At 41.7% G+C, this 13,239-nt stretch overlaps 1 protein-coding gene across 6 annotated transcripts in view; it reads right to left on the bottom strand.

Moving 5' to 3' along the window:
- ANKS1B (ankyrin repeat and sterile alpha motif domain containing 1B) overlaps nt 1–3,926 on the bottom strand; it is a 1,327,097-nt gene extending 1,323,171 nt beyond the window's left edge. For all 6 annotated transcript variants that reach the window (XM_027855805.1, XM_027855806.1, XM_027855807.1 and 3 more), the window contains exon 1: nt 3,793–3,926. In XM_027855805.1, coding sequence (XP_027711606.1) covers nt 3,793–3,926 — 134 coding nt within the window. The remainder of the gene's footprint in view (nt 1–3,792) is intronic.
- Nucleotides 3,927–13,239: the final 9,313 nt, after the last annotated feature.

Below are 13,239 nucleotides of genomic sequence, written 5' to 3'. Positions count from 1 at the left end.
AAAAAAGCCTGCAACTTATGACAAAACCATACTTTTCCAAACCAAAGAAATTCTTTTCAAGTCAAACAGTCTATTTTATTTTCCAAATTTGCCTTGCATTTAGTATGTAATGATCACCAAGGCCTGGGTGTGCTTATTTCAAAAATTGACCATCCTTAGCATCATGAATTGAAAACTAGGGGAAACATTAAAGGATATCTAATCCAACCCCCTCCTCCAGCCCTTCCTTTTTTCAAAACAGTAAAATTGAGGAAAGGATATTTTCAATTGTTTTAAAAAATCATGACCTATATACCCCAAGGATATCCAAGGCAGAGAGCCAGGTTCCACAGATGGCACCAAATTCATAGCAGCAAAAACTTGAAACAAAGATAGTGCTTATTGACTGGGAGAAAAACTGAGCAGATTATAGCACACCGATGTAATAGGATAGTATAAGATGATATGGAAAAAGCCAAAAGTAAGGAACTCAAGGAAATTCATGAAGATGTCTCGCATTGATGCAGTTAAGTAAGCAGAACCATGAAAATAGTATACACCATGACCTCAGCAGTGCAAAAGAAAAGAATTCAGATTATGTCTTTTATTTAGAGAAATATGAGAAGTGCTTGAAGTGATCTAGAGTGAAGTAAAAAAAAAAAAGTAAGAAAAGCCAAGAGAACCCCATACACACTGGCCACAATAATGTAAAGAGAAAAATTCAGATAAATGCAATAACTAATCAGATCTCCAGAGGGCTAAGGATGAACCCTATCTCTCACCCTGTGGCAGGGACACTACAGGTATGGAATGAGGTAGGCACAGTGAATGGATTGATTTGTCTTATTTAAATGCACTTTGTTACAAGGAAAATTGGGGAGTTGGGGGGAGTATTGGAAATTAATGGCAAATTTTAAAAGAGTATCCATAAAACATTTTTAAAACAACAAAAAAGAGTTATTATAAATATGGCTACTGTAAAGCATCACTCATCACAGTAAAATTAAATTCCTACTGGAAGCAAAACATTAATCAGGTCTTTCTTTGTCATTGTCCCCTCTTTACCCTTACCCTTGTTCTGGGAATCAGCTATTATCACAATCCACAGCCATGGTCCTGTCTATTACTGCATGTAAGCTCAGATGAGAGGGTTGTTTTTTCCTCTGATCAGGCTCATATATGCAAGCCACTATTATGCCTAGCCAAGTAGAAGTATATGCCTGCCTAAAAACATTCATTGGACCTGTAACAAGATAGAGATACGTGAGATATTTATGACCCTCCAACTTGTACTTGACAGTGAAATTGTGTCATTTACAAGGATGTCCAGGAACCACCAGTTTTTTGCAAAACTATATGGAAATACCCAGTGATTATTCCATATGCTGAATTCTAATTGATTCATTTCAAATTAATTCATTTCTAATTAATTCATTAATTAATTCTTATTGTCACAAAGAAATAGGGTCACTTCTCCCTCTCCCCCCCTTTTTTGTTTTGCTATGTCTATTCAATTTTTTTAATCATTCAAGTCAAGAGTAATTTTTCTAGTGCCTACCGCGTGCTAGGTGCTGTGCTAAGTACTAGGGATACAAAGAAAGGCAAAAGACAGTTTCTACCCTCAAGGAACTTGCAGTCTAATGAAGGAGACAACACATAAAGAACCATACAAATAAGATACAGACTATAAACTGACAGTAATCTCAGAGGTAAGGCACTACCTTTGGCAACTTATTTTATTCTGGTGAGACCTATGATTTCATTAGTGTAGGAAACAATCCACACCAATGAAGAACACAACCTATCACTCAGCAGATAAATCTTCCACAGTTGCTGGAAGCTCAGAGAGGTTCAGTGATTTGCCCAAGGTCACACAGCTAGTGAGTGTCAGAGCTCAGATCTGAACCCTGGTCTTCCTGATTCCAAACACAGTACTCTTTATACTATGCCATCCTGCCTCTGCTTTCTAGTGAGAAATAATACACAGAGAAAAGCATTTTCATTTTTCTCCCACATGCAAGCAATTAGAAAGTTATCTTCACTGACCACTATGACAGAAGTAAACTTTAGCTAAGACTAGCCAAGAAGTTTGTATCAAGCACCTGCTGAGAACCAGCAAAGAAGTTCTAAGAACATACTTTTCTTCTAAATGAAGTTCAATACCTATAACATAGTTGGGGTGGCAAATATATGTGTATATGTATATATATATATATAGAGAGAGAGAGAGAGAGAGAGAAAGAGAGAGACATATACATATGTGTATATACACATGCACACAAACAACACATGTGTGTACACATACATATGTATATATGTGTGTATACATATATGTATATATGTGTGTATACACACATAAATATATATACATACATATATGCATGTGTTCAGAATAAATCAAGTAGCTGGGGCCTTTAAAAGAATAGATTGTTAGCTTATGGAATGCCACATATATCTACCTTAGATCGAGACATGGAAGGGGCCCTAAAGGCCAGGTAATCCAAGCCCTGTGTTTTCCAGATGAGAAAGCAAGGGCCCAGCCTCCTTTAATGACTTGTGTAAGGGTAACCACATGGCTCAGTGGATGGAGTACTGGGCCTGGAGTCAGGAAGACCTAAGCTCAGATCCAGACTTAGATATTTGCTGTGTGACAATGGGCAAGTCACTTAACCTCTTTGAACCTCAGTATCCTCAAGCAGAAAATGAGGACAACAGCATCAACCTCGAAGGGTTGCTGTGAGGATCAAATATTTGTAAATCACAGTGCCTTGAATGTTCTGGGTGCTATATCCATGCTTATTCCCTTCCCTTTCTCAAGGTCACCCAGGTAGCAAGTGACAGACTTGGGATTTGAACCCAGGTCTTCTGACTCCGTAATTCCATACTCTGCAGGCACCATGCCTCCTCATGCTTCCTTGACTCTGACCCAGTAGTCAGTATTTTCCTGGCTTTGAGTCCGATCAGCCTCTTCACCATAAATACATTTGCCCACTAGCTCAACTCTTATTGGGTCCATCATTTCTAAATTATACGTCCTGTCTCTAGTTGCATCCAGACCTTCACGTTCTTTTCCAGAAGTAATGGAAGAATATCTGTTGCCTGAAACAACTCTACATTAAACGCCCCTACAATCTCCTGCCTTTGATCTTCTCCTCCCAACCCGGATTCTTTCAGTCGGATGGATATTTATGATAACTGAGTTGCACTCACTGTGTCCAGAAAAGGCAAAGCCTCCTGGATGCCTAGCCTGCTCCATTAAGTTTCACGCACTCTCAGGACCAGTGACATCTCCTGCGAAGGTTCACTTTCTTCCTTTTGTGGAAACGTGACCCAGAGCCCAGCTCATGCCTCCTGCAAGTGGGGAGAGCAGCTCCGGACTGAGGCTTTTGCCAAGGAAGTGCAATTTCATTTAACTGGGAGGGAATGAGAGGGGGGAGCCTAGGCTAGAAACAGCAACTATAATAAGCACGATTTATGGAAATACCCAAGAAAAGCACCCTAATTCTTATCCAGCGATGCCATAAAGATGCAGGACTTCTGCACACTGCATCCCGGGGAGGGGGGGAGTAGCAACCGATGCGCTGATGAGAGGAACATTTAAAATTTCTCCGAGAATCTAAGAGATACATTTACCTGGAAGACAAACATAGATCTCCCCTCCTCCCATCCGAACACATCCTGTTTTAAGAAAACACTCTGGAAGCTACTGAGCACAAGGAGCAACAGAAAGGATGATCATTTATCCCACGGCATAACGTTGGGTGAGGTTGGGGGAGTTGGGGGAGAAGGGGAGGGAAGGGGGCACGTCCTTACCTTAGTAGGCTGGAGAGTGGCAGAGCCCCGGCACCACTGCCTAGGATCCCTCCTTTCCTCCCAGACAGGAGTTTCTCCACCAGAGCCACATTTCCAGTTCGAGCCGCTTCCAGTAGCTCCTGGTCCTTGCCCATAATCACTCACACCCGCACCGGGAAAGGTGGGGGGGGAGTCCTTTCCCCACCTTATGCTCCTACTTCCCGCCCCTCCCCTCCCCCCAAAAAAATCCAGCGCCCCTCCCCACCCCACCCTAAAAATAAGGAGCAAGCTTCAGTCAAGGAGAGATTCCTGCAGCCAGACGGGAAAGCCACCAGCACCTCTCTACCTTCTCCTCCTCCTCCTCTTCCTCCTCTTCCTCTTCAGGGCGCAGCTTTTACTGAGGGGAATTCAACCATCTCTGAGGAGGGGGCTGTGCTAGCTCAGAGGAGGGAGAACCACCACTCCCTGCCTAAAACCCTGGGGCCTTTTTTCTTTTCCTGTGGGGTGGTAGGGGGACAGGTTGCTTTTTAGAGGTGGGGGCGGGGAGAAAGGTAAGGATCAGGGAGAGGTGGGCAGTGAGGAAGCGAGAAGGAAGCGAGAGCCAGAGAGTCTTTGCTGGCGCCGGGAGAGAGCAAAGAGCGAATGACCAGGGAAGGAGGCAGGAATGCCGCCCCAGGCCCGTTGCTGGGAGACCAGAGCTAGCATCGGAGGTTGCTGGACAGCTCCGAGCTCTCAGGAGCTCCGACAGCCCTGCGCTGCTCCTCCCTGCTCCTAAGGGTTCCCCAGCCGAGCTCTCTCGCTTGCTTGCACGCTGCCCGGCGGCGGCGGCGGCCTGGGCTGGGGATGCAGCTGTATGGAAGCGGGGCTGCTGCTGGTGATGCTGCTGCTGCTGTTTGCTGCTGCTGCTGCTGCTGCTGCTGCTTATGCTGGTGATGCTGGTGAGGCTGGCGGTGGTGGCCGGATTGCAGCCGGGGCCCCTGCTTTGCTTAAGGAAGGTTGGGGGAGATGAGGCGCTGCGCGTGCAGCAGGGAGGGAAGGGGGGTGGGGGGTTGTGGTGGGGGCGGGGATCTGGGGTGGGGCAGGGAGGGATTTGGGGGAGGCGGGAAGCTGGGTAAGGAGGGCGGGGAGAAGTAGGTGGCTCTAATTCTCTCGCACCGGGAACAGGTTGAGACGGAGGGGACATTGCTTTGCTTTCCTAGAGCTGAGTCCAGAAGGCTGCCGGGGGAGCAAGGCATTGTGTAGCCAGGGGCAGGTGTCTCCCAGCCAGGTCTGTCCGGAATCGGGGAGGGGGGAGGGGAACTGGAAGAGAGAAGGAAAAGAAGGAAGGAAGGTGGGAAAGGGAAGAGGGTATAATCTTGGGATTCAGGGGCAGGGAGCCTTTTTCCAGTCTCCTTGGGAGGCGATTTAACTGTGTGAGGACAAGAACCGTCCTTCCTTGCCCGTGTAGATGCTGCCAGCGCTCCTGGCTCGAGCTCTGGCCCATAAGGATGCTGAGGAGACTCCTTCAACATGACGATGGGGATGGGGATGGGGACGAAGGTGAAGATGGAGATGAGGATGAAGATAGAGGTGAGGATAGAGGTAGAAAGGAGAGTCAATATTTGTCTTCCAACGGTGTTCAGGCAATCAGATCAGTGACTTCTCCCAGCCACTCTGACTCTCTGAGGTGTAATGTACGCTGTATTCACGCCTGGTCTTAGAATTCCTAGTTTTCTAAACTCATTTCAAGCACAACTTACTACCTTTTCCTCATTCTACAGATGATAGAGCCTGCCGCCCACCACAGCCTTGTATTTATTTTGTATGTGCAGATGTTCTCTTGATAGAATGCAAGCTCTTTGAGGGCAGGGACTGTTGTGTTTATCTTTATATCCTTAGCATCTATTCAGTGACTGAGAATAGTGTTTAATAAATGCTTGTTGAATGCTGGATTGGGCCGAGGTGCAGGTGCCTGGATAAAGCATGGTTTTATGTCCTTCCTGTGTCATTGGTCACCGTTTGAGATCTTTTTAATTTTCAAGGGTCATCAAATAGCTGTAGCTTTGTTTTGTTTGCCTATCTACTAACATAAAATAAATCAGTGACAGGGGACTCATCGAATATTCTCCTACATTAACATAAAGTATATCAGTGACAGGCATACTTGATTTTCCATTATATGCATGGTGCAGGACAAAAAGCATGCTTTGGACAATGAGCAAGACCAAGGTTTTGGTCCTAGCTCTTTCACTGACTAGATGTGTGACTTTGGGCAAACAATTTATCTTTTCTCTCGGGCTTGGGTTTCCTCATTGGTAAAAAGGAGATAATATAATCACAGCTAGAAGAAACCTTCAAAGTTATCTGGACCAAATCAAATGACTTACACAAGGTCACATACACATCAAGTGGCACTGCCGGGATTCAAACCAAGATCATTTCATTCAAGTTCCATCTCTCTGACCCCTTCTGTCTAGCTACGGTCCTGTTTCAAGCCTTCATCCCTTCTCCCTAGATTATTACAATGACCTCCTAATTGGTCTATCTGCCTTACGTGTTTCCTCACTCCAGGCTATCCTACACACTACTGCCAAGATGATGTTCTTTATGCACAGATCTATGTCATTTCATATTCAATCCAAATGGCTCCCTATTGCCTCTAAGATATAATATAAATTGTTTAGTTTTTGAAGCCCTTCCCAACCTTGCCCAACCTACCTGTCCAGCCTCATTGTATCTTACTCTCTCTCCCACACACCACTCTGTGATCTTCTGTTCTTTACACACAGTGCACTCCATTTTCTGTCTCCTCCATTCCTTTGCACTGGCCATTCTCCACATCTGGAATACTTTCCCTCCTTACCCACCCATTCCTCCAGCCCCCACCCCCACCTCATAGAATCCCTCTCTTCCATCAAGATAAAACTGGAGCATTTTTGTGATAAAACATTTCTTTTGTATTTATCTCTTTAGATTTATTCTGTATGTGATTTATATGCATATGATGTCTCTGTTGATAGAATGTTAGCTCCTTAAAAGTAATGATTGTTTTAATTTTTTTTCTTTCTATCCTTACTGCCTAGCACACTTAGGTGCTTAATAAATGCTTGCTTACTTGAAAGACTGACTTCCATTGCATCAAGCTGCCTTGCCTCAGAGGGCAGCAAGGGGGACAAGCTATTAACAAATATGTGAAAGCATTTTACAAATTGTAAAATGCTGTGCATACATAAATATATGATTGTGGAGAGTCAGGAACGTCAGGCAGAATAACGTACTATTTAATCAGCAGGTATGTATTAGCACTTTAAGGTTTTCAAGGAGCTTTCCTCACAACCTTGTGATTTTGGTATCATATTATTATGCCCTTTTTATAGATGAGGAGATGAAGGGTTTAAAGAGATTTAGAGTCCTGCCAAAGGTCATACAGGTAGCAGATATCACAACTGTAATTTGAACCCAGGTCCCTTGACTCTTTGTACCCCACTGCCTAGAACCAGGCCATCTCCCTTGATAGCTGCTTCAAGAACATTTGTTCTTTGTACTTATATCACCAGCACCTAGCACAGCTCTTACCGTGTTACCACGATTCTTGTTGCATAGTTTAGGGATAGATGTGATTCTTGCTATTGGAGTAGTTTAAATTGTTTAAGCTCATCTAGATTTCAGGCTATTGAATATTATTTCCTTTGCAATTGTGGTTGGCATTTATATATTACTGTACACAATTTAGCTCATCTAAGCCTTACAACCACCCTATAGGTATTATTATTACCATTTTACAGATATGAAAACAGACTCAGAAGTTGACTGAAATATCCATGGGCACACAGCTTGGAAATATCAGAAATGCATTTCTCCTGACTCTGGGACTTATATATTCTCCATGAAACCTAACAACTTCCTGTGCTTTGTGCACAATACAGGATTAATCAGGATTAATTTCCTAATAACATGGTATGAAAATTTAAGATAAGAATAGAAATCAGGATGAATTTTTCCCCCTTCCCCACCTTTCAGCTCCCTTTTCTATATTGTCTTCCCCAATTAGAATGTAAGCACCTTGAAGGCAGGGCTCGTCTTTCTTTTTGTTTTTATTTGTATCTCTTGCACTTAGCATAGTGCCTGGCACATCCAGCACTTAATAAACGCTTGCTGATTGACTGGTTTCTTTGGCACAGAGAATTCCTAAATAATTAGTGTGGATTTGTACCTTCTCTACAACTTATAATATTCCAGAGTTGACCCTGAAAAGTTGGGTGACTTGACCAGGTCACACAACCAGTATGTGTCAGAGGTGAATCTGGAATCCAGTCCCTTCCTGACCCCAAGGCCAGTTCCATATCCACTAAGCCACATTATCTCTCCTGGAGAACAAGGGACACAAACATAAATTGTAAATCGATTGGATTGTAAGGTTAAATAATAAATGTGTTCTAAAATGTATAGAGAAGCGAAGGTCAGTTGGATGCATTTTATGACATAGAGAAGCAGATAAATTTGGGTTAACACTAGGGGAGACGGATTTTGAGCTAAAAGCAATTTTAGGAATCAGATAAAATCACATGACAACATACCATCTTCCATTTCAGGACCTTTGCAGAAATGTCTCCATGCCTGGAATGCTCCCTTCTCAACTCTACCTCTTGGAATTTCTAGTTCCTTCCAAGACTTAGCTCAAGGACTAGAGGCCTTTCCTGATTTCCCTGGATATTAGTGCCCTGTACCACTCCCCATTGCCCCCCACCAATTTTTTTTGTTTTGTTTTTCACCTTCAAACCTAATTTGTATGTATTTATTTGTGTATATGTTGTTTCCCCCTTGGCAGAATGTAAGCTACTTGAAGGCAGGATCCAAATCACATTTGTCTTTGTATCTCTAGTACCTACCACAACGCCTGGCCCATAGTAGGCTCTTAGTAAGGGCATGTTCAACTAAATTTCATTAAATACATCAGTGACAAACTTGTCCCATCAGATCAGTAAGTAAATGGCAGGTGGGGAGATAGCAAATTCATTTGAAAATGGCACCAGGCAATCCATTCACCAGTTCAACAAGATGTTCCTTCCTCTTAAGGAACCGCCAAGCAAATGTTCTAGTGGCCTTGTCTGAAAATTGAACCCAGTCGCCACACCCCACAAGCTATCGACAGCAAGTATTAGTCATCAGTGAGCTAAGGCTAGATCCAGTGACCTGGGGCCCCTGAGTCACCGGCATTATCATCCAAGTCACCCAATCGCTAATGGGAAAGACATTAGTAAGGTTTTATCCCTAGAGTCAGTTCCTGGCACTCTGGTGTCCATTTCTCTAATGATATTTTCACATCCATCAAAATTTCTAGTTGTTGAGTTGGACTTCACTTGCAGATGAAAAGAAAAAAAAGTTTTGTTTTGCTATGCTGTATCTGTGATTTACTGTTGTTATACTGACTCACAGGAAGGCAGCTCAGGGGCCAGTTATCTTATCTTATTTTACAGATATGGAAACTGAGACCCCAAAAGGCTAACTGAAGTGACAGGTGGGAGTTGAACACAGGTCCAGTGGCTCTAGAGCCAATACTTTTCATCAACGTTGGGGAACTCCTAGTGGGGAAATTCCTTTCACTGATGCAGATTGATGACTTATCTGAAATTAACAGTTCTATTTGCCTGGGTATCCAAGAGGTCAAGTGACATGTCAGAGGCAGGCTTGAATATAAGTCTTCCCAACTTCCTGATTTCAAGAAAAGAGTGCATTCCTCATTATACCACACATGCATGCTACACTTAGGGAAATATAAGGGATCTATACTTTTGTCAGTGTGGGAGCCTCTTTCAGCTCTGCAGACCACAGTCCATCTAGGGGTTGCCTGAGGCTCAGAGAGGTTATATTCACCAAGGTCAAACAGCTATTAAATGTCAGAGGTAGGATTTGGAACCTGGCTCCAAGTCTAGAACTGTATTCATTAACCCAGTGATATCAAACTCAAATAGAAGCAGAGACCATTAAACCACACATCAGGATCCCTGTGGGTCACATATTGACTTTAGAAAACCACAGATTAACACTGTCTATGTTTTGTTGTATTTTTATTTGTTTTATTAAATTTTTCTAAATTACATTTAAATTGAGTTCAGCAGTAATCATTCAGAAGTGTTGTGGACTGCATGTGGCCTTTGGGTTACCATGTTTTACACTTCTGCATTAAACAGTGCTGCCTCACAAATGCCACAGAGCCAAATGAAAACTGAAGACCCAACACCTGGATATTTTCCAGGACTGGGTTCAAACATCCCAGCTCAGATACTCATGAGCTATGTGAGCTTAGGTGAGTCAGTTAAAGTCTCTGAGCTTCAGATCTGTAAAATGGGCTTTAAAATAGTTCTTATCTCAAGGGTTGTAGGGAGTACCAAATGTGAACATAGATCTTAAAGTGGGATGCTGTCTAAATTATTTAAAAATATCAAAATATTTTGAGGTAATATAAAATGACAAAGGTGAGGGATTCAGAGAAAAATGGGAAGATTTCTCTGAGTTGCTGTGAAGTTGAGTGAGCAGAGCCACTACTTTCGCTATGTAAATGTCCGCTATCATTATTGTTTTTGCCGCTATTGTTATTATTTAGACTCAACCATCATGCAGAAAGTATACATTCTGAATCTGAGCATAAACATGAAGGTTCAAGGTTTGTTTGAGCTAAATAATTGTTCAATTTTGAATTAAGATAATAAAAAAACTGCCCTTGTTCTCTAAGCTTATCAAAACGATTCCATTATCATAGAAATCCAACTTCCATATTCTAAATGGGAGGCACGGTGGTAGAGTGAGAGCCAGAAAACATGGGCTCTGGTCCCAGTGCTCCCACAAACTATCCAAGTGGCCTTGGGCAACCTCTCTGGGCCTCAGTTTCCTCATCTCCAAAATGAACGGGTTGTACCATACACATTAGACACCTTTCAGGTCTATAATTCTATGAGTCCAAGTAATAGCAGGGACCAATGAGATTCAAAGTAAATTTGGAGACATTGTGCTTGGTGATGTGATTCTAAGGCACAAAAACCTTTAAAAAGTATTTTAACCTTACATAGTAGAATATATTATTTTATTAATGCCCTAGATTTCCATGACATTAGAGGACATCTCCTGAACTTTTTCTCAATCGTTTGTGACCTTTTCGATCAGAATCAAATATTTTGTTTGTACGTGGTTATTTACATGTCATCTCCCTCATCACACTGTGAGCTACTTGAGAAAAGAGATTGTTTTTTGCTTTTGTTTGCATTCCCAGAGTTTGCCACAGTGTCTGGCATACAGTAGGTGTATAATAAATGTTTCCTCATTAGCTGACTCTTAGAGTGCTCACTTCAAGGCAGGTGAAGAGAGTCATTAATTAGCACCTCTTCACCACTGGGCCATCATTTGTGGGGGGAAAAAGTCTAGTGAAGAGCTAGGTATGTCTTTTGACTACTTTTTAAAATACTATTCCTTTTCTTCTCACCCAACTTGTTTTTCAAGAAAAGGAAGGGATTCAACTAAAATTGCTAATATAGCCAGGAAATTTTCTTGAGTAATCTTAATTGCTCTATTGCCTAGACCAATTGGGCCAACATGGGATATCATCTCTCAGAAGCAAGTCCCTGACATGTCCCACATGAGTGCCTTCATCATAAGTAATCTGGGCAAGCACCAAAGCTCCATTATACTTTCTAGAATACACATTTTAATTTTCCTATTTATATTACGTTAAGTATATACCATAGCATATACAGTGATGCATCTGATATTTTAATAAATGTATACATAAGTGAGTCTAGTTCTCTTAGAAGATGGTGCTTATTCCAATATTCAATCATTGCTTAAAACACTTTTAAAATTTATCCTTTGGAATTATCTTGGGAGCATGTGGGACATTTCCATTAAAATGAGGCATATCTTTCTTTTTGACAAAATTAAAGAAAATTAAAGTTGAATCTGTTGGATTGGGAGTCTAAAGGTCTGGGTTTTAATACCAATTCCACCATTTACTAGCTGTGTGGCTTTGAACATACGATCTCTCCGGACTTTAGCTTTCTCCTTTGTAAAATGAGAGGGTTGAATTCAATGGTCTTTAAGGTCCTTTCCAGCTCTAAATCTACTTTTAACACTTGGGGTTAAAAAAAAATCAGCTTCCCAATCACAAGATCAAAGGTTGGGCATTTTCTGAAAAAGATCTGGCAGTTTTAGTGGACTACAAGCTCCATATGAGTCAGCAGTATAACACTGTCAATAAAGCAAATAAGATGGTGGGCTGCATAGTGTCCATGAACAAAGAGATGGCAATCTTGCTGTATTCTGCCATGATTAGCCCACATCTGGGGAGCTATGTTGATTTTGTTCAGTTGTTTTTAGTCATGTTTAACTCTTTTTTACTCCATTTGGAATTTTCTTGGCAAAGATACTGGAATAGTTTGCCATTTCCTTCTCCAACTGATCTTCCAGATGAGGAAACTGAGGCAAACAGGATTAAGTGACTTGCCCAGGGTCACACAGTTACTAAGTGTCTCAGGCCAGATTTGAATCCAGGAAGATGTCTTCCTGAATCCAGGCCGTGCACTCTATCCACTGCTGTTCCACCTAGCTGCTATGTTGATTAAAGGGCATCAAATCTTAGGAAGGACATTGACAAGCTAAAGAGTAACCAGAAGATGGCAACTAGAATGGTGAAAGGCTTGGAGAATTTGGCACATGAGAATCTCTTGAAGTGGAGACAGTCAGACTGAAGAAGAAAAGATTTAGGGGAGAAATGATTGCTATCTTCAAGTATTTGAAAGGCTCTCTTGTGAAAAAAAAAAAAGATTCAATTTGTTCTTGACTCAAGAGGGGAAGAACAGGGAATAATGGGTAGATGTTGGAAAGAGGCAGATTTAGACTAGATGTTCGCAGAAAACCTTTTTAACAATTAGGTCTATCCAAAAAATGAAATGGAGTGCCTAGGGGGTAGTGAGTTCCCTCTCATTCAAAATTTAACTGAAGGCCAAATAGCAAATGATCAGAGATGTTCTGCAAAGGATTTTTGTTCAGTAGTGCCTGGCACGTAGTAAATGCTTAATAAATGCTTGTTGATTGGCTATCGGAATTCTAGATAATGTGAAAAAGCAATCATCATTTATTAAGCACTTACTGTTTGTCCTGCATCGGACTAGGTGCTGGAGATGAAAATACAAAAGTTAAACACTCCCTGCTCTCAAAAAATTTACTCTACTAAGGTAAGGCAATCTGTACACAGTAAATTTGGAATAAATACAAAATAAATATAGCTGTTCTTAAAAAAATAGGTAATTTTAAGAATTGCCCTCTTTGATTAGGAATTCTCATTGGGGTTAATAAGATGTCGATTATGTATCAATTATTTTTCTCTGCTAAATAAGGGAGTTAAAAGAGAAGAAATTCTGTTACAATAAAAAAGAAAACGGAGCCAGAGTATATAGACTCTTTGGGATTAGACTTATCTTGTGACTTAGCATCATGCCA

Source organism: Vombatus ursinus, unplaced genomic scaffold, assembly GCF_900497805.2.
Source record: "Vombatus ursinus unplaced genomic scaffold, bare-nosed wombat genome assembly UNPS02011334.1, whole genome shotgun sequence".
Lineage (NCBI taxonomy): Eukaryota > Metazoa > Chordata > Mammalia > Diprotodontia > Vombatidae > Vombatus > Vombatus ursinus.
This window is presented reverse-complemented; position numbering and strand designations above follow the sequence as displayed.